Source organism: Hemicordylus capensis, chromosome 4 (genome assembly GCF_027244095.1).
Source record: "Hemicordylus capensis ecotype Gifberg chromosome 4, rHemCap1.1.pri, whole genome shotgun sequence".
Taxonomy (NCBI): Eukaryota; Metazoa; Chordata; class Lepidosauria; order Squamata; family Cordylidae; genus Hemicordylus; species Hemicordylus capensis.
In genome coordinates this window covers 52,383,623-52,405,251 of record NC_069660.1, presented here as the reverse complement: position 1 = coordinate 52,405,251, position 21,629 = coordinate 52,383,623, and the positions used below count along the sequence as shown (strand labels likewise).

Here is a 21,629-nt window from a genome sequence, read left to right as displayed (position 1 = left end):
AGAAAGGGATCTCATATAACTAGCACCCTCATTAATTCAGTTCAGGTGCAGGCCTGGCCCAGAATGATTGGGAGATTCTTTTCAAAGGGAATTTCTACTTCCTTGTCTTTTACAGGTTAGGGGAAAATGCCTGTGCTTAGGGAAAGCATCTTTACCTCTTTGCAAATCTCCTCCTCAGTTTGGGCAAGCGTGTGTGTGTGTGTGTGTGTACACACACACACGCTTGTATATATTCTTATACTGATAACTTGCTTATTGACAGAGTAGTGTGTACACTAGTACAGTATTTGCTACTGATCCCGAAGTGCGCAGATGACAACCCAGGTTTAGCAGAATACATGAGTATGTCCCCAGACACATTATTGTTCTACAGAACTTTGAGTGTTTGCAAAACAAGTTCTACTCTGGGAGATTTCAGGCCTTCCACTGTGCAGCCCAAGCCCTTGTGCTGACTTGCTCATTTTCAGAGCTTATAAAACCTGGCATATGCTGGCTGAAGAAAAGAAAAAGCTTCCACTGCCATAAGCAGCAAGTACATTTTGAGTCCCTGTGTTTTACTTTTATAGCTCAATCCAATAGTTTAATATGGAGGACAGAAAACATATAAAACCAAACCAAATACAATGTCATTTAAAACAACTGGCTTAGTCTTGGCCATGTACAAGACAAGGAAGCTGCAAGCTTCCTGCTGCTACACAATTTATCTTGTACCTGGGGCGACCTTACTCACCAGGTTTAGAGGTATACTCACTGCTGGCAGTTTGGTCAACACAACTGTGGATCATTGCCAATGACTCCTTGTCGTACTGGATAAATCACTCTGTGTGTGCACAACAACATGTACACCAACATTCCTGATTTTTCAGGAACAGTACTGTTTCTAAAACTCAGCCAAAGGGTTAGACTCTAGCAAAACTGCACAGCTTAATCCTGGATCACAATTTAGCCAACCCTCTGAATATCAATGCAGAATGATATGCAGTTCAAATGTATATGTTAACTATGTTTGAGAGCACAACAGCTTCTTTCTCAATAGATAAAGTTCAATGTATAGATGAAGATGTCAGAGATGAGAACAATCATCAGGCATTTTTCTTTATAAGGTTATACACACTGCCCATCAGAGATATGTTCATTCTGAGCGCATTGCCTTCTAATTTGTCATCCTCATGGGATAAATGAGATCAAGACAATCTTACTGGATAAATTCACCAGCCTCCTGAGTCATACTCAATTCAAGCTCATTGCTTTAACAACAGAGTCTGGCACCACGATGATACAGGGAGAACCTTCCTACAGAAATGGAGAAAAGTGACTTCTACAAATATCTCATTCTATTGTGTAGCTTCACAGACCACACAAGTTAACTCAAGTGGAAGGAACAAAACAATGCTAAGATAACACAACCCTGAAAAAGACCTGCCAGTCTCTCTAAACAAGACCTCTTTCTTCTATGGCCTTTGAAAGTGCCTCGCAATGAAGAAACATCATAAATGGCTACAGAGGCTATATCACAGCATAGTTCAGAAGAACAAGTGTTATTACTGAGAAAAGGGATGCTATGAAAGGTAATGCAAATACAGACACTCCCTTTTGAAGATAAGGCCTCATGAACTCCAGCAAAGGGGCACATGAAAGTATACAGAACTCCTAAACTGCATTTAGTATTTGAAACTGGAAAAGCTCCCAGGTCAGCAGATGACGGACCTATTATAAATGCGTATCAGCTTTATACTATTTAAACTGTTATAGTTTCCCTCAAGGAATCTTGGGAAATGTAATTTGGTGAGAATTTGGAGAATTCCCTTAGATTCTGTGGTGGGTGGCCTTTAGTTATGCTAGACTCAAAATTCGTTAGAATTTACATATTCAAGTAGTCAGGTCTACTGTGCAGTAGGGCAATGTGTACAAAGTGTGTAAAACAAAAAACCTCTCTATAAACATTCTCTCTTTCTCACTAACACACACACCCCAAACAAATCTTGACAGGACTGGGAGGATCCTGATCCCACTGCCTGCTGGAGGGAAAGGCTACCCAGGTGCTGTCTATAGGAGCATGTTGGAGACACAACCACAGTAAAGCATGACCCCCTACACTGTGTGAGAAATATTCCACATTTCTAGTCAGAGTATGTATTTGTCTCTGGGTTTTCCCCATTGGCTGCTTCCTTCTTCAGTACTATAGGCTTAGGCTCCTCCTCTTCCTGCTGCTGGATCCAGGGAGGAACTTGGGCTAAGCCTGCTTTTCAAAATCACCTAAAAGTAATTCAGCAGTCCAACTTACCACTCCTTAGTAGATTCTTCTAATTGAAAGCACAAGGGCGAGCTCTGCTATGCCACAGCTCCCTAGCTTCTCTCACAGCACTAATATTCCTCGGGGTTCCTGAAGCAAGGGGATTACTATTAAACTACTTTAAGTATGTAGTGTAGATACACCCTAAGAGTTCAATTCTAAACAGACACCACAAGATCCACAAAGATAATCCCACTTCAGCTATAATAAACAAGTGAAAGCAGCCCCATAGCTGGTTCAGTCAGCCAAAGTGGGTATTCATAACTAGAAGTAATCCTCTCTTCTGTTCTTTTGTATTTGGAAGGATTCATACATTACATACCTTTTGGATATGTTTCTGAGGTGGGTGTATCACATTTTCCAGGCATTCACAGCATCACAAATAGTTCTGAAAATGACTGCATAACTCTCCATTTGAGACAACCAGACTCAAATTCTGGTTGACAAGTAGCACTGTCACTAGCAGTCCCATGCCTCTCCCCACAGCCCCTGCTTAAACACCTTTTTTTCAAAGGCACTTTTAAAAGCCTGGAATAGCTTACAGACATGTACCAACACTGAGAAAGTGTTTGGAACAATGCAACCATAGATATGTGGGTGTGGAGGCCCTATCAGTTTATGTATAAAAGAGCTCCACCCGCAAAACACTTTTAGGCTCACATTTCAAACAGATAGGGGCCAGTTCAAATGAAACCTTACTGGCCCACACAATTAGGAAGGAGATGTGCCAAGAGGACACCCATTGTGACGTCTTCTAAGGATGTCTCAGTGCCCTCCCAGAATGTCCCTTTATCATGGAGAGGGTGCTGCTCATCAAAATGGTCACTCTACCTACATGCACTCCAAAGGCTGTCCATTTGTATGAAGAGGTTACCCCCACCCCACATGATAAAGGGACATGCTGAGAGGATGTCTAGATGTTTGCAGAAGATGTGACAGGCAGGCTCTCAGCCCATCGAATTGCGTGGGCTGGTAAGGTATCATCCAAAGCGCCCTAGGAAAAGCAGATGGGAAGGACAAAAGATGAAAACAAAGCAGGCAGATTTACACATTTTAAAAAGCATGCCCTTAAACTGAATGCAAAAGACCAGCTATACTTTCTTTTTCCATAGTCACAAGGTTAGGTGGTATGGAGAGATGCAAGACAGTCATGAAGTGACATACAAATCTAGATACATGTGAACATAACACAAAAGAAGTGCTCCTATATTAACTTCTTAAAATAACAGCATAAGGATAACAGCATAAGAAAACTAAGCATATGGACATGCCTTGAGGAACTGTAGAGAATTACAGTCTTTGTCTGAGAGCAAGCTCACGTGAAGGAGAGAAATGCTGAATCATCTCTGCTGAGATGCCTGGCTAGGCTTCTCCTAAAACTATTCTGTATTGTTGGTAGGTTCAAAATGCTGCTGCCGCCACCACCCCTTTTGTCTACATAAACTAACTGGGCTCGGGGTGCGATAACCCAGGAAAAACTCTCTTAATTTGGCTCTTGGACAAGTACAAAAATCTTCCACATGAAAGCCTACATGTGGTGAGAAAACTGATAGTTGCTGAACGTTTGAGGACGTGTCCGCACCAGAGAAATAAATAAATAAATAATTGACCGCCAACCTCGGCATACATAGGAGGGAAACTGTCTGCAAAGTGTTAATTCCATGTATCCATTAGTTAAATGACCTCTGAGGTAATTTCCGGCTGCCACTGAGAAGAGCCATTTTGAGGCTCATTTGTTTAAACAAAAACACACATGATTTTTCACAGAAAAAAACCCATATTTGGAACACGGGGGTGGGTGGCGCATTGCTGGACACCTGGAGACCTGCGGAGCAAGGTAGGGCACCTCTCCCCCCTCGCAGTTTTTAGGGCCCCCTTTCCACAGTTCTTTGTGCCTCCAGGAACCAAACCCATTGCCTCAGTGACTCTGTATTCACAGTTGTGTTATCTGTGGTTTTAGCAGAACACCTGCATATATCAGAGGTTGCCTGTATTGCACTTGCAGTTTCCCAAGGTCTCAAATTCCTTTCCTAGCTTTAGCACTCATGAGTCATCTCAGATGTTATACTGTATGCTTTGTATACTCTGAAACCAGTTCCAAATGGCAAGATTCATATAGATATCATGTATGAACAGGCATATCAATTACAGGGCTAAACTGCAATTTATATGCATACATGCCATTCATAACTGCTGTGCAGATGCATTTTGCAACCAGGATTCTTGTTTCCAAACAAAAATCTGACTAGGCCCTCTTAATTAGGATTAGACATGAAGCTGTCTCAGTACCAGATTTGCACCAGAACGCTCTCTATTCAGAATACGTTTTCAGTACTGTGACTGAGTGCAGGGATATGCAAAGTCATAAGTGCTTCTAAGCATGTGTAGAGTGCCTCTCTCATCTGAGCAGTTACAGCTTACTCCAACTTTCCAGAAGCAGGCCTTCCATCCAGGGCAGCTGGCATGGCTCACAACCACCTCACTTTTTTTACCGTAACTCTTGTACATGCAATGAACGCATTCTCTCTACTGAGTTATAGTCCCTCCCTCATTAGCTCCCTGCTGCTTCAGCAGAGAAGCCCTGAGGTCTAAGACGCTGCTCACATAATCCAAAGCACCTCAGGGAGCCTCACAACTACCATCATTAAGCTTGTACTTTTTCTACAGTAATCAGATTTTCAGAAAACTCACCCATTATTACAAGGCTATTTTCCTACATGAAATACATATTTTATGCATATTTGTGCCACAAAGCTTGAAAAATTTTAACTATGAAGAGAAATGGCTTAACCTAAGCAAACCACTTCCCCGCCCATATTGTATTCACATGACTTTAAGAAACCATAAGAAACATAAGAACAGCCCTGCTGGATCAGGCCCAAGGCCCATCTAGTCCAGCATCCTGTTTCGCACAGTGGCCCACCAGATGCCACTGGAAGCCACAGACAGCAGTTGAGGGCGTTTCCTCTCACCTGCCATTACTCCCCTGCAACTGGTACTCAGAGGCATCCTGCCCTTGAGGCTGGAGGTGGCCCACAGCCCTCCGACTAGTAGCCATTGACAGACCTCTCCTCCATGAAATCATCCAAACCCCTCTCAAAGCCATCCAGGTTGTTGGCTGTCACCACATCCTGTGGCAGAGAGTTCCACAAATGGATCACGTGTTGTGTGAAAAAGTACTTCCGTTTGTTGGTCCTAGACCTCCTGGCAATCAATTTCATGGAGTGGCCCCTGGTTCTAGTGTTGTGTGAGAGGGAAAAGAATCTCTCTCTCTCCACACCATGCATGATTTTATAGACCTCCATCATGTCTCCCCACAGCCATCTTTTTTCTAAACTAAAAAGCCCCAGGTGTTGTAGACTTGCCTCATAAGAAAGGTGCTCTAGGCCCCTGATCATCTTGGTTGCCCTCTTCTGTACCTTCTCCAGTTCAACAATGTCCTTTTTAAGATGTGGTGACCAGAATTGTATGCAGTACTCCAAGTGTGGTCGCACCATAGTTTTGTATAAGGGCATTATAATGTTAGCCATTTTATTTTCAATCCCCTTTCTAATGATCCCTAGCATTGAATTTGCCTTTTTCACAGATGCCGCACATTGAGTCGACACTTTCAATGAGCTGTCCACAACCCCAAGATCCCTCTCCTGGTCCATCACCGACAGCTTGGATCCCATCAGCATATACATGAAGTTGGGGTTTTTCATCCCAATGTGCATCACTTTACACTTGCTAACATTGAACTGCATTTGCCATTTTGTCGCCCACTCCCCCAGTTTGGAGAGATCCTTTTGGAGCTGCTCACAATCCGTTTTGGATTTCACTACCCGGAAGAGTTTGGTATCATCTGCAAATTTGGCCACATCGCTGCTTACCCCTGCTTCTAGATCATTTATGAATAAATTAAAAACCACTGGTGCCAGTACAGATCCCTGGGGGACCCCACTTCTTACTTCCCTCCATTGTGAAAACTCTCCATTTATACCTACCCTCTGTTTCCTGTCTTGCAACCAGTTAGCAATCCACACATGTACTTGTCCCCTTATCCTCAGGAGTCTTTGATGAGGAACTTTGTCAAAAGCTTTTTGGTAGTCCAGGTAGACTATGTCAACTGGATCACCTTGATCCACACACTCGTTGACACTCTCAAAGAAGCCCAAAAGGTTGGTGAGGCAAAATTTACCTTTTCGGAAGCCATGCTGGCTGAGTCCCAGCAGGGCCTGTTCTTCTAGGTGCTTTACAATTTTATCCTTGAGAATGCTTTCCATCAATTTGCCTGGAACGGACGTTAAGCTAACCGGCCTGTAATTTCCCGGATCGCCCCTGGATCCCTTCTTGAAAATCGGTGTTACATTTGCTACTCTCCAGTCCTCTGGTACAGAGCCCGATTTCAGGGATAAGTTAAATATTTTAGCAAGGAGGTCAACCCACTTACTTCTGCCAGTCAGCAGAAAATGTTATACAAATACAACCCCTTTGAGGTAAATCCAGGGATAACTGTATCTTGTTTATTCAAGGACATCAGCAATCTATAGTATCAGCTTCAGTGTGTACCAGATAGAGAGGTTTTAAGACCTCTCATTTGGAGAGTAAGACCTCTCACTTGCAGTAACCTGAATTACTGCAAAGAAGCTGCAAAACTGATTCTAAATAAAATAAAAATTGTACAAAGCTGCATGATGGTTTTTAACTCAATGGGATCTCTAATGTGTGAACCAGAGAGAAATCGCAACTATGCTTAGGCTTCAGGGACATGTCTCTGTTGATGGAGCCTTCCCACTGCCAAGCTTAGCATGCAAAGGGTTACCCTGATTGCACACAAACTCTGAGGTACATTACACAAGGGCATGTTACCCTACAGGAGACCTACTGAACGTCAGAGCCACTGAATTCCAAGTATGAGGATGGCCTCTCAGAAGAGGAGCAAGCAGTTGCAAGGAGATTAATTATTATTATTATTTACATTTTATATCCCGCTCTTCCTCCAAGGAGTCCAGAGTGGTGTACTACATACTTGAGTTTCTCCTCACAACAACCCTGTGAAGTAGGTTAGGCTGAGAGAGAAGTGACTGGCCCAGAGTCACCCAGCAAGTATCATGGCTGAATGGGGATTTGAACTCGGGTCTCCCCAGTCCTAGTCCAGCACTCTAACCACTACACCACGCCCTGACCCCGACCCCTCAAACCCATACATATATTGATTAGGGCAGTGGTTCCCAAACTGGGAGCCTCCAGATGTCACTGAACTACAGCTCCCATTATCCCCAGCCACAAATCATAGCTGGGGCTGATGGGAGTTGTAGTTCAGCAACATCTGGAGGCTCCCAGTTTGGGAACCACTGGATTAGGGCCTGATGGGCGACAGAGAGCTGGTGCAGGCTGTGGCCTGTTGGGTGGTTCTTGTTTTGATTCCTAGGAATAGGGATGTGCCCGAACCATGGTCTGAAGTGCAGTTTGAGCACTCTGAGGGAAATCAGAAAGGGAGCTTTAAGAAAATAGAGAACAGGTGCTTACCTGCTCTCCGCTGCCCCTTCCAGCTTCCTGATGGGGCGCTGCATGTCCCCAAAAGCCCCACATGCCGTCAGCACGCACATGGTGTCCACACATCACCAAGTGGGCACTGAAGGGTGAGAGGCTTCTGCTATGTCTGGGGTCCAACCCTTTGGGTGAGTCCGGCTCAAGGGGGGTCATCTCAGGGAGTTCAGATTCCCAGGGCTCCTCATTGCCTAGTTCATCCTTACCACTAGGGCTGCACCTCTGCAACTGCTTTTGGTGATGGGGTTCACCACCTGACTCTTCCCTCTCAGGCTCTGGGCTCATGAGAGAAGCAGGGCCCAATAAGTTTTATACCAAAGGACAAAATGGAGAGTAGGAACCAGTAGTGGTGTGCATGGAACAGGTGCCTGCGGGTTTGAAGGTGGGGGAGGGGGGATATCTCTTAAGGATGGGGGAGAGTGCTCTTACCCCTCCTGCCGCATTTCCCATGCCGGCGTGTCTTTAAAAACGGTCTGGTGGGGCGACAGCATATCTCCTTGCTGCACCAATGCCTCCTCGGACCAGAACTGACAGAAAGTTGCTGCTGCGCAGGCACACATCACATTCACTCGTGTGCATGTTGTGACATACGCAACTTCCGGCCCCTTCCGGCCCCAGGAGGCATCGGGGTGGCAAGGAGGCGCCCTGCCAAACCATTTCTAAAAGGCAGCACCAGTGGGGGAAATGGAGCGGGAAGGGTAAGAGCACCCCCCCGACCTTTGAAACAGCTGAACCACCAGTCTTTCAAACCAATTTGGAGGCCTATAAAGGGCCTCCAAACCAGTTCCGTGGACACCCCTAGGAACTAGTGCCAAGATGTCAGTCAGGACATTATTATCCAGGAGCTCAACACAGCTGTGCCTGCCCATGAGTGAGGAAGGAACAAAGCTTTCATTCTGAGATCTTCTGAACATGGTGATGATAAAAAAAGAAAGGTGGGTGTCTAGAAAGATTACACAGAGCAGCAGAGTGGACCTGAGCATGAGGAAACTAAAGTCCCCACCTCATTTGGCAAATTTTACTCCCTGTCCTACCACCACTGCCTGCAGGGGTGCCTCATCCCTTAGTTTGCCAGCAGCAGAAAAGGTCCACAGTACCAGTGCCATAGAAAGGTTGATTTGCCTCCTCTATGGCACTGCTATCTGAAAAGTCTACTCTAGTATGACTGTCTACTTTCATATTTTTATTTATTCGATTTCTATACCACCCTTCCAAAAATGGCTCAGGGCAGTTTACACAGAGAAATAATAAATAAATAAGATGGATCCCTGTCCCCAAAGGGCTCACAATCTAAAAAGAAATGTAAGATAGACACCAGCAACAGTCACTGGATAATGTATTGCCCACAAGCTCTCTTATAATCCAAATTTGCAAAGTTCCCAGGAAATAATGCAAAATGTGGCATAATTCTAAAGTAAAGATGTGCTGTTGAGTTGGTGTCAACTCCTGGCAACCACAGAGCCATGTAGTTTTCTTTGGTAGAATACAGGAGGGGTTTACCATTGCCATCTCCTTTCAGCACCTTCAGAAACATACCAGCAGGGAGATTCGAACCAGCATCCTCTTGCTCCCTAGGCAAGTTACTTCCCCTCTGCATCATTAGGTGGCTTGCACAATTCTAGCAGTTGCATATTGCAGTACTAATGGTAAGAGAGAAAGAAAAATGTAATATTGATCATTGGTAGAGGAAGGATAGCTCTTGCATGGGCGAGGAATGCCAGACTAGTAGTTTAGGCAAATAAAACAAAGGCATCAAAATCCAAGTGATGTTTTGTGCCATCCTCCGTATAGTTATTTCTATTTACATGTAGGAGTAAAACCATCCAAATCCTGGTCAATATTTGTAGGCTTCTGAACTGCTTGTTATGCCAATGAAAGGTCACTGAATTGAACTGCATTCTAATTCTATCCAGCTAGATCAAATCAGGAGAGATGTTTCATGTACATACACACTCCCCTTAGAACCAAGATCTTATAATTCCATTTCTGAGCAAGGGGAACAGGTGCAAAAAACCCAACTGTCAACACCCTCATCTAGAGGAACAACAATCATTAACCCCCTTGTCACACACTATGCAGCCCTCCAAGGAGTTTCCACTTTCAGCTGGACAGTCAGCCAAGTTCAGCATCTCAAGGGAAACATAGTCTAGACTGCAGAGTGCAAGTTTATAGCTTAAAATTGAAGCAATGCAGCATGAAAAAAGGATGGACACCTAACTATCTATTGCCTAATGAGCGACAGATTTTATCTAACAGCCAATAATGGTTTCATGTAAAGTCTATTCCATGTATTTTCTGGACCATGATTGCCTTCTGCAAAGATATGCATTGCATCCTGTTACACCAACAGTAAAGCATTTGCACAACCAATGACAATCTTTGTGGGCTGAGCAGGTGACCGAAACCCCTAATATCCCCTGAATTGTTAGAGCCATGCCTAGAGCTTGGAAATACTTTTTAAAAAAGCAATTCCTTTTTTGCTTGTGTAGGCTTGATAGAATCCATCTACATTATTAAACTCTGTCTCGGATTGGTTTTAAGCTGATTTAACTGTCACAATTTTCCTTCAAAGGAACCCTCAAACTAAAGTTTTGAGGAACTGCAGTAAATTCCTGGCCAGTGGTTTCTGGTCTCACAGACCTCTAGGTACCAGTGACAGTAGAAACTCCTGGGACAGTGACATATAGTGCTGAATTCCACCCCCACCCCCAGAACAGACATCTCCCCCCCCCCTTTTAAAAAGGAAACAGTACTAGGTTTTAACAGTAATTCCTGCTCAAGCCTAAAGAAATATTTCAAATGCCTTGGCACCTTGGATTTTTCAAGCCCCAGAGTTTAAGATACTTGCAGTGAATTGTCGTCTGCAAATATGAACATGCTCTAACCACACTATCTTAACTGATCTGTGCCAGTCTGCTGTCAAGAGGATTCTCTGTTCAAGTTACAATTATATTTTGCTGAAGACACCTGTATTAAATAGAAAATGCAGGAAAGCTGTTCAGATCCTGACAAGTGCTGGAATAAAGAAAACAAGGGATCTAAGGCTCAACCCTTGATAACGTGCAGCTTTATGATGAGTTTAAAATGGGCATATAGAGGTGACATCCTAAGCAGATATATTTCCAATAACTATTAACAAAAATCACAGAGAACAAGTGAGATTTACATCTACAGATAAGATTTTTTATAAAATGCTGAAATGTAATGCAATAGACAATGAATCTGTCATTAGCAACAAGGAAATGTTGATGCTGCTGCTGCTGCTGTGATGTATTTTAATTGCAGATAACTGTGGGCAAGAGGACAAGCCTGAGAGAGAAGGCCCTATGCAAGGAGGGTGCTCTTTAACTCACTGCAGGTTACTGCAGGCAGTGGGGAGGGAGAAAGAATCACAGAATCACAGAGAGCTGATTTGTTTCTGTAAAAAAAATAAAAAAAAAATAGAAGCCTCAAATACAACATTATGATTGATGAAAACTCATGGGGCAGGCACAGGAGAATATGCAACACAGTATTTTTAGCCTGACTTAAAAACTGATTTAGAGATAGTCACTCACCTGACCTACAGTTTAAGGCAAGGGGAAGAGCAGGTAATTTTTCTGTCTATATCCACAAAGGTGTTTTATGATCACCATTCAGCAGCACTGAAGTGTTTGAAGAACAAGAGGACAGGAAATGGGTGAATGAGATTAGGACTCTCCAAAGAAGGAGCCCCACAAGTTACCATTATTCCAGAGTTCTCCTCTGCTCTGGGCTCCTACAGAAAAAGGTGTCATTCTCCCTCTAATGGTCAGGCGCAACATGCAAAAAAGTGAGGAAGATCCACTCTGACAAACATTTTATGGATCAATTGTGCAAGAGACTATGCATGTGTGGAACTTAAAATACATCTCTTTTTGTCTAAAATATGGCAGGCTTTAATATCTCTGCTTAACCACTTTTACTGTCTAGCTTGTGTGCAACTCCACAGTTAGAAATGCAATAAAACAGCTTGACAACTAAGAACTAGTCTGCCCACCCCATCTCTGCCACTGTCTCTGCTCCCACCTCTCTATGTCTGCTGCGATCTGATCCCTTGAACACTAGCCCACTTGATTGTTTCCCTTGCCAAAAGGAGCAATGCTACAGAGGACTATCTTTGCTCCTCCTTTGTAGGCTTCTCAGAAAGCTGTATGGTGCATACTTTACACACAAAACAGTACTATGGGACGAGCAAGGCAGAATTTCTTAATTTTAAAGGGCCAAAGATGTAAGTACAGCCCCACATTAGCCCCAGAAAGAGCACTGTAGCAGAGGCACTGGTAGGGAAAACTGCACTGCCACTTGCTTGAAATCAATGATCAAACAAATACTTTTATAGTAAATAAAAGAGAATGTCAAAACTATAAATTAAGCTAGCTGGGCAGGGAGCAGAGCAGCCTTGCACCTCTAGTTTGCTGCCGCTCGCCACCCCCACAGTTGCCTCCCCGCCCATGCCGTCCCCCTCACCCACCGCTGTCACCGTTTTCTTCCCCACCTGCTGCCATAATTTTCTTCCGGCATGCTTATATTTCCTTTTTGACTGTGAGCTCTTTGGGGACAGGACCATCTTATTTTTCCGTTATTTATTTTTCTATATAAATTGCTTTGAGCACTTGTTGAAGAGTGGTATATAAATATTTGTAGCAGTAGACATGGATGTAAAACATGTCCCCTTCAACTCCCTACACTAGAACTATCTGGGAAAAGTTTCTGTCCTTGCTGCCCCTTCTTCAGGGTAATATTACTCAGGCCGCACAGACAAAATTTTATGCTGTACCTTGGGAGGAACTGCTGAGAATCCAATCTCGTTTTAAAAGTATGCTCCTAATCCTCAACATTTTGTGGCTTGCAGGTTTTTATGACCTGCACACATGAAGGAATCGGCCTGCTACAAGGACCAAACAGCTTCTAAGAGAAGCAACCTTCCTCTTTGCTCTACTGAGGGTCCCAGAAAGTAGACAGACTGAGCTGAATCTTGGAGCAAAGAGGAAGCTGGCCACGTGCTGCCTGATTGGGAAGTCACAGGATTCAAGACAAATCTACCCAACCAAGCTAGGTTTCACCCAACAATCTCTCTCAGCCTCTGGCAGCTACTGAAGGCTTCAAATCACAACCCAGCAAATCCAATGATACAATAAATGCAAAGACACACATCTCACATAGAAATAGTAATAGTAATTGATCATACAAAGTCAGTGAAGATATTATTGATGTTCATGAGAAACAATATGAAGAACATAAATAACATGGACACTTGAGAAAGCCATTTGAATCAGCTTATCACTGGGTTGTGGTAATTTTGGCACATATTATGGGCTGTATAGTTCTTTTTTGATTGGATGTTTAGTGTATCTCATTTTTCATTAGTATTTTTACTTTGTATTATCAATTACTATCACTCTTTCTATATGATTTATAATACTGTACAATCAAGGTTGATATATTTCACTTATGCGTTTTTTGAATTTATTGTCTCATTGGATCTGTTGGGTTGTGATTTGAATTCTAAGTTTCAAACCCTTTCACACTAATTGTGTGGAGAGATTGTGTGGAGGCTGACAAGTCAGAGTCCTGCCTTGCTGCTACTCAAGTACCTTCCATGCAGGACAGAAATTCAGTCTCAAATGTTCCCTACCATGCCAGCAGGGTGCCTCCTCTGTTCCCATCATCACCCACTGCCCTCTTCCACTTCCACCACGTCCCCTCAGTCCTTGCTCCTCCCCCTTCTACTTATCCTTCTCCCATTCATTCATTCATTCACTCTCTGTATTCTTTTATTCTTCTCTTTTTGACACATTCCTATCATTCTCTGCCTCACTTTTGACCTGTTTTCACTGTGTGCTCTCTTTCCTCCTTTCTAAATACCCCCTTCCTTTCCCAATTTTTCCATCTTTCAGCATGTTCTTTACTCATTCCTACCACACCCACTATGTTACCCCCTCCTTCCTACCCTGTTCATCCCCTTCCCTCCTGCTCATTCTTTGCCTCCTTAAACTTCCCCTCTTCCCCTTACTCTTACATTTCTTCCCCCATTCCATTTTTACTACTACAAATATTTATATATCACTTGTCAACAAAAGTTAACAAACAACATGATTGTGTCTCAAAAGGGCTTATAGTCCAAAAGGAACACAAGGTAGAAACCAGAAACAGCCACTGATGGGATGATGTGCTGGGAGTGAATTGGACCAGATTTACACATTCTTTCCTCCCCACATGGCAGCAAACCCTCAGAATAAAAGAGGACAAGTTCAGATCAGGCCCTGTCCCTCCCTCCCTCCCTCCCATATACACAAATTCATTCTCATATGTGTGTGTTAAGCTGCTGCCTGCGCTGGGCTGGACTGGGCTGGCTGGCTCCCCCACTTTCTACACACCCTGCCCCTCAGCCCAACCTCCCACACTTTGTACCAAACACAAAATGTTTGCTTGTATCAGAATCCTAATGGACTCACCCTAGTAGGGGTGTTAAATGGAACTCTCATACCTGGGGCCTGAAAACAGGGGTGGGAAGCAAAAGAAAGGCACTAAAAACAGTTTTTTTTAAAAAAAGAAGAAGTATGGTTCCCATACTACAGGCTATATTTACATGTGGATCACATGTGGAGCCAGCGTGGTGTAGTGGTCAGAGTGCTGGACTAGGACCGGGGAGACCTGAGTTCAAATCCCCATTCAGCCATGAGACTTGCTGGGATGACTCTGGGCCAGTCACTTCTCTCTCAGCCTAACCTACTTCACAGGGTTGTTGTGAGGAGAAACTCAAGTATCTAGTACACTGCTCTGGGCTCCTTGGAGGAAGAGCGGGATATAAATGTAAAATCATCATCAGTTTGAAGAAAATGAAGAGCCCATTGCACTGAACCGGCTCCAGTAACCTTAGGGGTTGAAAATTAACCAGGAACTTTGGAATCCCTGTAAGAGTCACAGTTTCTGGCAGCTCATGTGACAAAACCTAAATAGCCACAGCTCACAGTCTTATCACAGTGGCCTTGGTTGTGGCACCAATCAACATGGCTCTATTATGTCCCACAACACTAGGAAAAGGAGTTACAGACAGAGGCAGGGAGAGCAAGTGTAACTCCTCATGTCCCACAGAAATAGCCCAAAGTGACAAGGGATACAGTACCAGAGACATTCCTGACCACTTTATACCAGCAAACTCCTCCCATCATGCATGAAGCCATCACACTACGCAGGGAGGAGCTAGAGCCAAGGCTGAAACAATGCAGCTTTAATTGCAGGTTGGCTGGGTTCCTGCCTAGGCCTGTGGTGGCTTGTTGAAGAGAGCAACATCTTTTACACATCTGTAAGCAAGTGTGTACATGTTTCTAAGATTAGCCCGAAACTCCCCCCCTCACACCACCCATCAGAAAAGCTCTTCTGCTTGTTAGACATTCGGGTCCTGTCCAGGCTGTTTTCCTGGAAGACTCTGGACAAGCAGAGAACAAACAGAATGACATCAGACACTAAAAGAGCACAACCTGACTTACCGAGAGGGGAAGCTTTCATCTGTGTCTAGCTCAAAACTGGTCTGCTTACATCTTTTCAAAGAGGCAAGGTAACGATCATACCTGCCAAAAATGCCATCTAGTAATGTTACAAGTTACACCTAAAGAATCCTACAACAATGTGTAGGAACAACCTGCTCTTAATGTATTTTTGCATGCAACGCTCAAGAGTAAGCAGACTGTTTTAGGCTTGGTATGACACCACAAAAAAATATTATCCTCAGCAAGGATGTGCTTTCAATTACATTACCATACAATATAAAAAATTCCTACAAGTGACCTCCCTCCTTCCAGTACATTCCAAATGTGCTTCTGCCGATTATCTGATGCAGCTTTTTCCCCCCTTGCAGAAGCACTTATACAGCAACTGTATATATATATTTAGATGAGCTTTCTGTAGGGCATTACTTGGAAGGTCTTAGTGACATGACCACAGTAATGCTGTGAAGACGACATTAGGGACAGCACTGACATTAGAGACTAAGGACACAGTCTCATCTCAAGATGGGAGCTTTACTGGAGATAGCCAAATACAAAGAATTAATGTTTCTAGATAAATCTACCATAAATTATTTTTTATTATGAATATCTATAAACCACTTTTCAACAAAAATGTTCCCAAAGCAGTTTACACAGGGGGTAAAAAAAGAAATAGTTTCCTGACCCCAAGGGTCTCAAAAGAAGCACGGATACCAGCAGAAGCCACCAGAAGCATGCTGTGCTGGGGATGGATGAGGCCAGTTACTCTTTTCCTGCTAATTATAAGAGAATTATCACTTTAAAAGGTGCCTAATGGTCCATTCAGACTCATCATAATAAGGCATTCTTTTATTGTATACAGTGCAAAAAATTGTAATTTGAGCAGACTTGTCACAAAATTCCTAAACTGACACTCCCTTATAGAAAGAGGCTTGGGAAAGCAGATCCCCGCCTGAACAATTACCAGGACTAATAAGAAAAAAGAAACGACCACTAAGCATTTTTGAGTGTCCAGAGTCCTTTATATAAATTATCTCAATCTCTTCTACAACCCTGCAAGGTAAGTTGATACTGCTCCCATATTTAAGGGGAGGGACAGGTAGGCTGAGAGGTAGCAATTTGCCTCAAGCCACCTACCACATTAATGAACGAGCTATTTAAAATCAGGACCTTCCCAACGTATGTCCTTAGGCACATTAGTATCCTCTCTCCAAGGGCACAAGACTTGAAACAATGCAGGGAGCTTAATAATAACCCAATAATCCATGCCTTGTTTTCCTCATTACACTTTACCATCTGATATTTAGGAAAAGCTTGGGATAGGCTTGGATCTTACTGTTGCTAACCATCTAGTTAGCCATGCTAAACAGCATGTGCCAGCTGCTGTACAGGACAGAAAAGGTAACTACCTGTCCAGGAAGCTTACACTCTGCATTAACCAGAGATAAATGGGAAGTAGCAAGAAAATCAGGTTCATCAAGTTGTGAGAATGAGTTTGGGGAGAATCAAGAGGCACTGCAGAAGCTGAAGAGAGAGCAAACCCCTAAACAAACATGTCCTAAGGAAGTACTTCAAAAAGAAGAGGGAAACAGTACAACCAAGAAAGATGGCTGCTCTGAGCATAAGGAACAGCATGGCAGAAAGCATGAAGATTGGAAGGGCAGAAAAAAATGGTATAGGAGAGTAGGTGCATTTGGGCAAAAATGAACAAACAAGAATAAGAGAAACAAAACTGAGGGCAGAGTTAAGAGTCACCTAACCCCGCTCCAATATTAGACATGTGTAGCTCCAACTTTAACCAAAGCCTATGCCCAGTTTTCTACATAATCTGAGAATTAGAGATCATTCCCAAAGATCAATATTTTGCATGACAAGCTGGCTAACCCACTCAAGTGTCATAAGCCATGCCCTTAAAACCACTCCGTCATCAAAACTGGGAAATCAGTGGCAATATGTTGGTCAAGTCTGGATGAGGGAGAACCAGGTTCAACCTAGAAATGCAGCAAATACTGAAAAAGGGAGGGGCACAAAATACATATTCTAGATGTTTGACCTTTCCCCAAATCTATTAAAATCAAGCCCAGAACTCTTCAAAGTTCAGATTTGTTTCAGCCCTAATTGTAATCTCTGCCACACACTTGCTTCCTTTTCTCCCACCAAAACTTACCCAGCAGCAAGCAAGGCTTTTGTTAGACACTAACAGTGCCACGATATGCTCTGACAACATCAGGGAACATCAGGAACCATGGAAACACTTTCAGTGGTCCTGGGTAGCCTTGAAAGTTCTCAGTGCATGCTTCAGCATTTAGGGCTCCACTGCACACCCTTCCTGGCGGTCACTGATTAAGCTGGGGAAGTGGATGGAGGAGGACTCTTGGGCAGGGGAAGGCACCAGTGACACCATGTGTTAAGTGGCACATGGTGTTAAGTGGCACCATGTGTTAAGACTTGAAACCTACAATGGGCTTAGTGGGGGAAACTATTTTCAATTTATTGTGAAAATATATTGTTTGGTGGAGGGCTCAGCTATTGTGACTTGAAACCACTGCTTTGCCAGGACGCTTAGTGGTGCCTCTGGACAAGTCACTCTCTCTGTCAGCCTAACCCACCTCACAGGGCTGCTGTGAGGATTAAAACAAAATTAAGGCTATATTTACTTACTCAGAGGCCTTATTTAAGCCTTATTTATTTATTTGTATTGAATATGCAAGGTTCCCAACTTTAAATAATCAAACTGGGCTAAAGGACCCCAGCCCAGTGTGTCAACCGCTGGGATCAGGCCCGATCCTGGTGGCAAACCCACCTACAAAGACACCCTTCAAAATGGGGATTTGATCGTGGTTTTTTGATCATGTGTCAGCCCCAGCTGAAAGCAGCTGTGGCTGGCAGACTCAGGGAGGGGGATCCCCATAATGCACCACGCACTCGCGCAGTGCATTACTGGAGCTCCGGGGGGTGGGACGATGCACGGCAACGCGTCCTGGCACCCCAACCCGTGGAGCTACCCGCAGCAGACAGTGCTCATATGGGCAGGCGATCCACCCACCCAGGGACGTTGGATTGATTGTCTGCAGGGAGGTAAGCTCTTTAAGGCTCCCTCCCCGCAAACCGGGTAGCCCTTTCTCACTACTTGTGAAAAAGAGCTCACTAATTGGTTGAAATCTTTAAAAACCCATGTGCCAGATCTATGGCTCTGTCCAGAATACACGGCTGAATCTGTAGTCAGTGATAGGATCTCTCACTCCAGACAGAACTCACTGTTAGCAATGCTCATTGTCACATCTTCAGCACCCAGAAATCAAAACAAAACATAAATAAGAAATAATGAACCAACATCTACAGGTGACCCCCCCCCACCCAAGAGTTTCAAAAGACTCTGCATGTAAAAAGGAATCCCAAAAGGCTTATTTAAAAGTATTCAGCAGCATATATAGCTTATAGAGAATTATATTGAAGCTGTCAAGTTTAACTTAAAATCATTTATGCTGAATGTCTCATGATATATCTTAGGTAGACAAGCAGAGTAAAATGAAAATATTCTTTAAAATGCTGTTTATAGGGGGAAATTATTATTTTACAAAATGAAAACACAGATGGAAATAAATCTCCCCCACCTATCATATTCTACAGCTGAGGTGGAGAACAGCAGGGAACCAGTAACAAGATGATTCCAGTTGTATGAAAGATTGATGGGCAGGATAGGAGAAGCAATAGGCTGTTGTAACCTTCATAACTGCCATCCACTTCCTTCGACTGGAGAAAAAATGCTTAGTATTCAAAGAAGGTGTCGCGTGACTGTGGCCCAAGCCATGCTGCAATCCTCTTTCCAGGAAGAGCAGAAGATGGAAGAACAACAGTTCTGCAAACTCACCTAGAACAATATGCCCTCACAGTTCAACCAGCTCCACTGAAGGCCTGGGACAGAAAGCTCAAGATAGCTAGCTATCCATATCCCCCACCAATTTCCTATGGCCAATATTCTCTTTCCAGTACTCTCTAATGTATTTCCCCCCTTCTTTCGTGAAATGCACACTTTGAGGCCATTACTGCAGAATGTGCAGGAGGCGGGGGAGAGAGAGAAAGGCAAGCCTGAGTAAGTCGCGGCTTTCCATATGGGAAATTCTCTGCAACTGGGATCTTGCTGCTCTGTCTCCCAAGATGGTTCCTTATATCCTGCGCTGCGAAGATTTAAATAGAAAATGCTATTTTAAATTCCTTTTCTAGGTAATTCACATCTATAGATACACAAATGCCTCCTAATTGCTGTATTGATCAGAAAAGATGGAGATGAAATTACCATCCATCACAGGAAGACGGAACAGCGTCCCTCCGCCCCATGAGGGACCCAGCCTAGATCCAGCAATCCGGAGCCTAGATTCAATACTCCAATCCCCACCCCCACCCCGGTATTCAGAACCCGCACAGGGCTGTCAGACCCCCCGATTCGAATAAACACAGGCCCAGAACTCTGAACCGGTTTTAGGATCCAAGAGTAATCGCCTCAGCCCGCCGCCGCCTCTTCCTCGCCCCCAGGAACATATCCAAGAAGACAAGCCATGTGAACGGGGAGAGAGAGGGATCTGAGGAGGCTCAAGGGGATCTTCCCGCATTGCACACACCGTATCCCCCCGCCTCCCCATTTACATGGGGGAGGTGTCGACGAGGAGCAGCTACCGCTGTGGCAGGATTCAGAAAACAAGAGGAAGGGGGATCGGCGTTGTTGGGAAGGAGGGCAGGGGACATAATGCCGCCCCCACCCCTTCCCCCCCCCCACCCCACACACACATGATCTTGGGTGGGGCGTCTTCCTGCTGCCCCTGGAGGAGAGGGAGGCCTCCGTCCGTCCTGCCTGGGCGGAGAGAGATGCCCTGGAAAGGGAGGAAGATGGTGGCTCCTGCTCTGCGCCGGGCCCAGCCCTGCCCGCTGCAGCCCCCGGCCAGGCAGGCGCCTTACCGCGATCACGTTAACGAAGGTGGTCTTGCCCGAGTACTGCAGCCCCACCAGGGTGAGCTCCATCTCCTCCTTCCAGAAGAGCGCCCGGAACCAGTCCAGCAGCTTGGTGAAGAGCGCCAGCATCCTGCCTCTGCTCCCGGCCCCCGATCTCGCAGCGCAGCCAGGCCCAGCGCCTCTATTGTCCCCCGGAACGAGCCGGCCTTGCCGCTACCGCCGTCGCGCGCTGCCTCCGGGCTCTCTCTCCCACACTCGGCTCGAGTCGCTCAGCTGCCGATGGGTGGGGTCACTTCGCGACTCCCCGTCCCGGGGTGGAGACTCGACTCTCGACCGCCTCCGCCTGGAACCCGACAGCGGCCTCTGCAGGAGGGGAGGACCCGCGACGGTCTCGGAAATCCTCCCCGGCGAGGAGGCCTGGTGGCGCGGTTAGGCCGCGGCGGTCCTGCTTTTCCTTGTTGTTCCCTCCCTACGCTTTAACCGGGACCGGCTCCTCGAGGTCGCTTGGGGGTCTCTGTGGAGCGCTCAGGAGCTCCTCTGCAGCCTTCTTCAAACTTTTATTGTACACAGTTGTGTAGACAGACAGAGGAAGATCTTGTCGAGGAGCGACTCTCCACTTGATCTTTTGTTGGGGAGCGGGGGGAACACTTTAGGACAATAGGTTTTGTGGGGAGTTCAATAAAAATTTTAATTTGATTTTATTTTAGCATTTATATCCTACTCTTCCTCCAAGGAGCCCAGAGCGCTGTACATGGTTGTGATTATTCTCACAACAACCCTGTGAGGTAGGTTAGGCTGAGAGATACATGTCTAACCCCTGTTAACTGGGCAAAGAGGCACCTTTTTAACGTGGTGATCCTCTTTTCTTTTTAGATTGTGAGCCCTTTGGGGACAGGGAGCTATCTTATTTATATTTATTATTTCTCTATGTAAACCGCTTTGGAAACTTTTGTTGAAAAACAGTATATAAGTTGTTGTTGTTGACGACTGGCCCAGAGTCACCAGTGAACTTCATGGCTGGAAGAGGATTTAAACTCGGGTCTTACTGGTTCCAGTCCAACACTAACCACTAGACCATGCTGGCTAAAAGTGGAGCTGTGGGGGGGGGGTGTCATCAAATGCTTTGGGGAGGATTTACACTCCTGTACAAATGCTATGACAAGAAGGAAAGAGCACATATAGAGAGAGCAACAGAGCGTAAACAAAGTTAATGAAACAAGTCCAAAAAAATGGGCACACCCATAAGGCTGCCACAAATTTAGCACTGATTTTCCTTGCTGTAAAGGCAAACACAGGCACTTTTTAATATGTCGCCGTGATGACATCATGATCAGACGACAAAAGCCAAA

The 21,629-nt window shown here is 44.7% G+C and overlaps 1 protein-coding gene across 1 annotated transcript in view; it reads right to left on the bottom strand.

The window, feature by feature from the left end:
* Positions 1–20,616, bottom strand: part of ARL8A (ADP ribosylation factor like GTPase 8A) — a 58,983-nt gene extending 38,367 nt beyond the window's left edge. The window contains exon 1 of the mRNA XM_053244789.1: positions 20,287–20,616. Within this exon, the coding sequence (XP_053100764.1) occupies positions 20,287–20,409 (123 nt within the window). The 5' untranslated portion in view covers positions 20,410–20,616. The remainder of the gene's footprint in view (positions 1–20,286) is intronic.
* Positions 20,617–21,629: the final 1,013 nt, after the last annotated feature.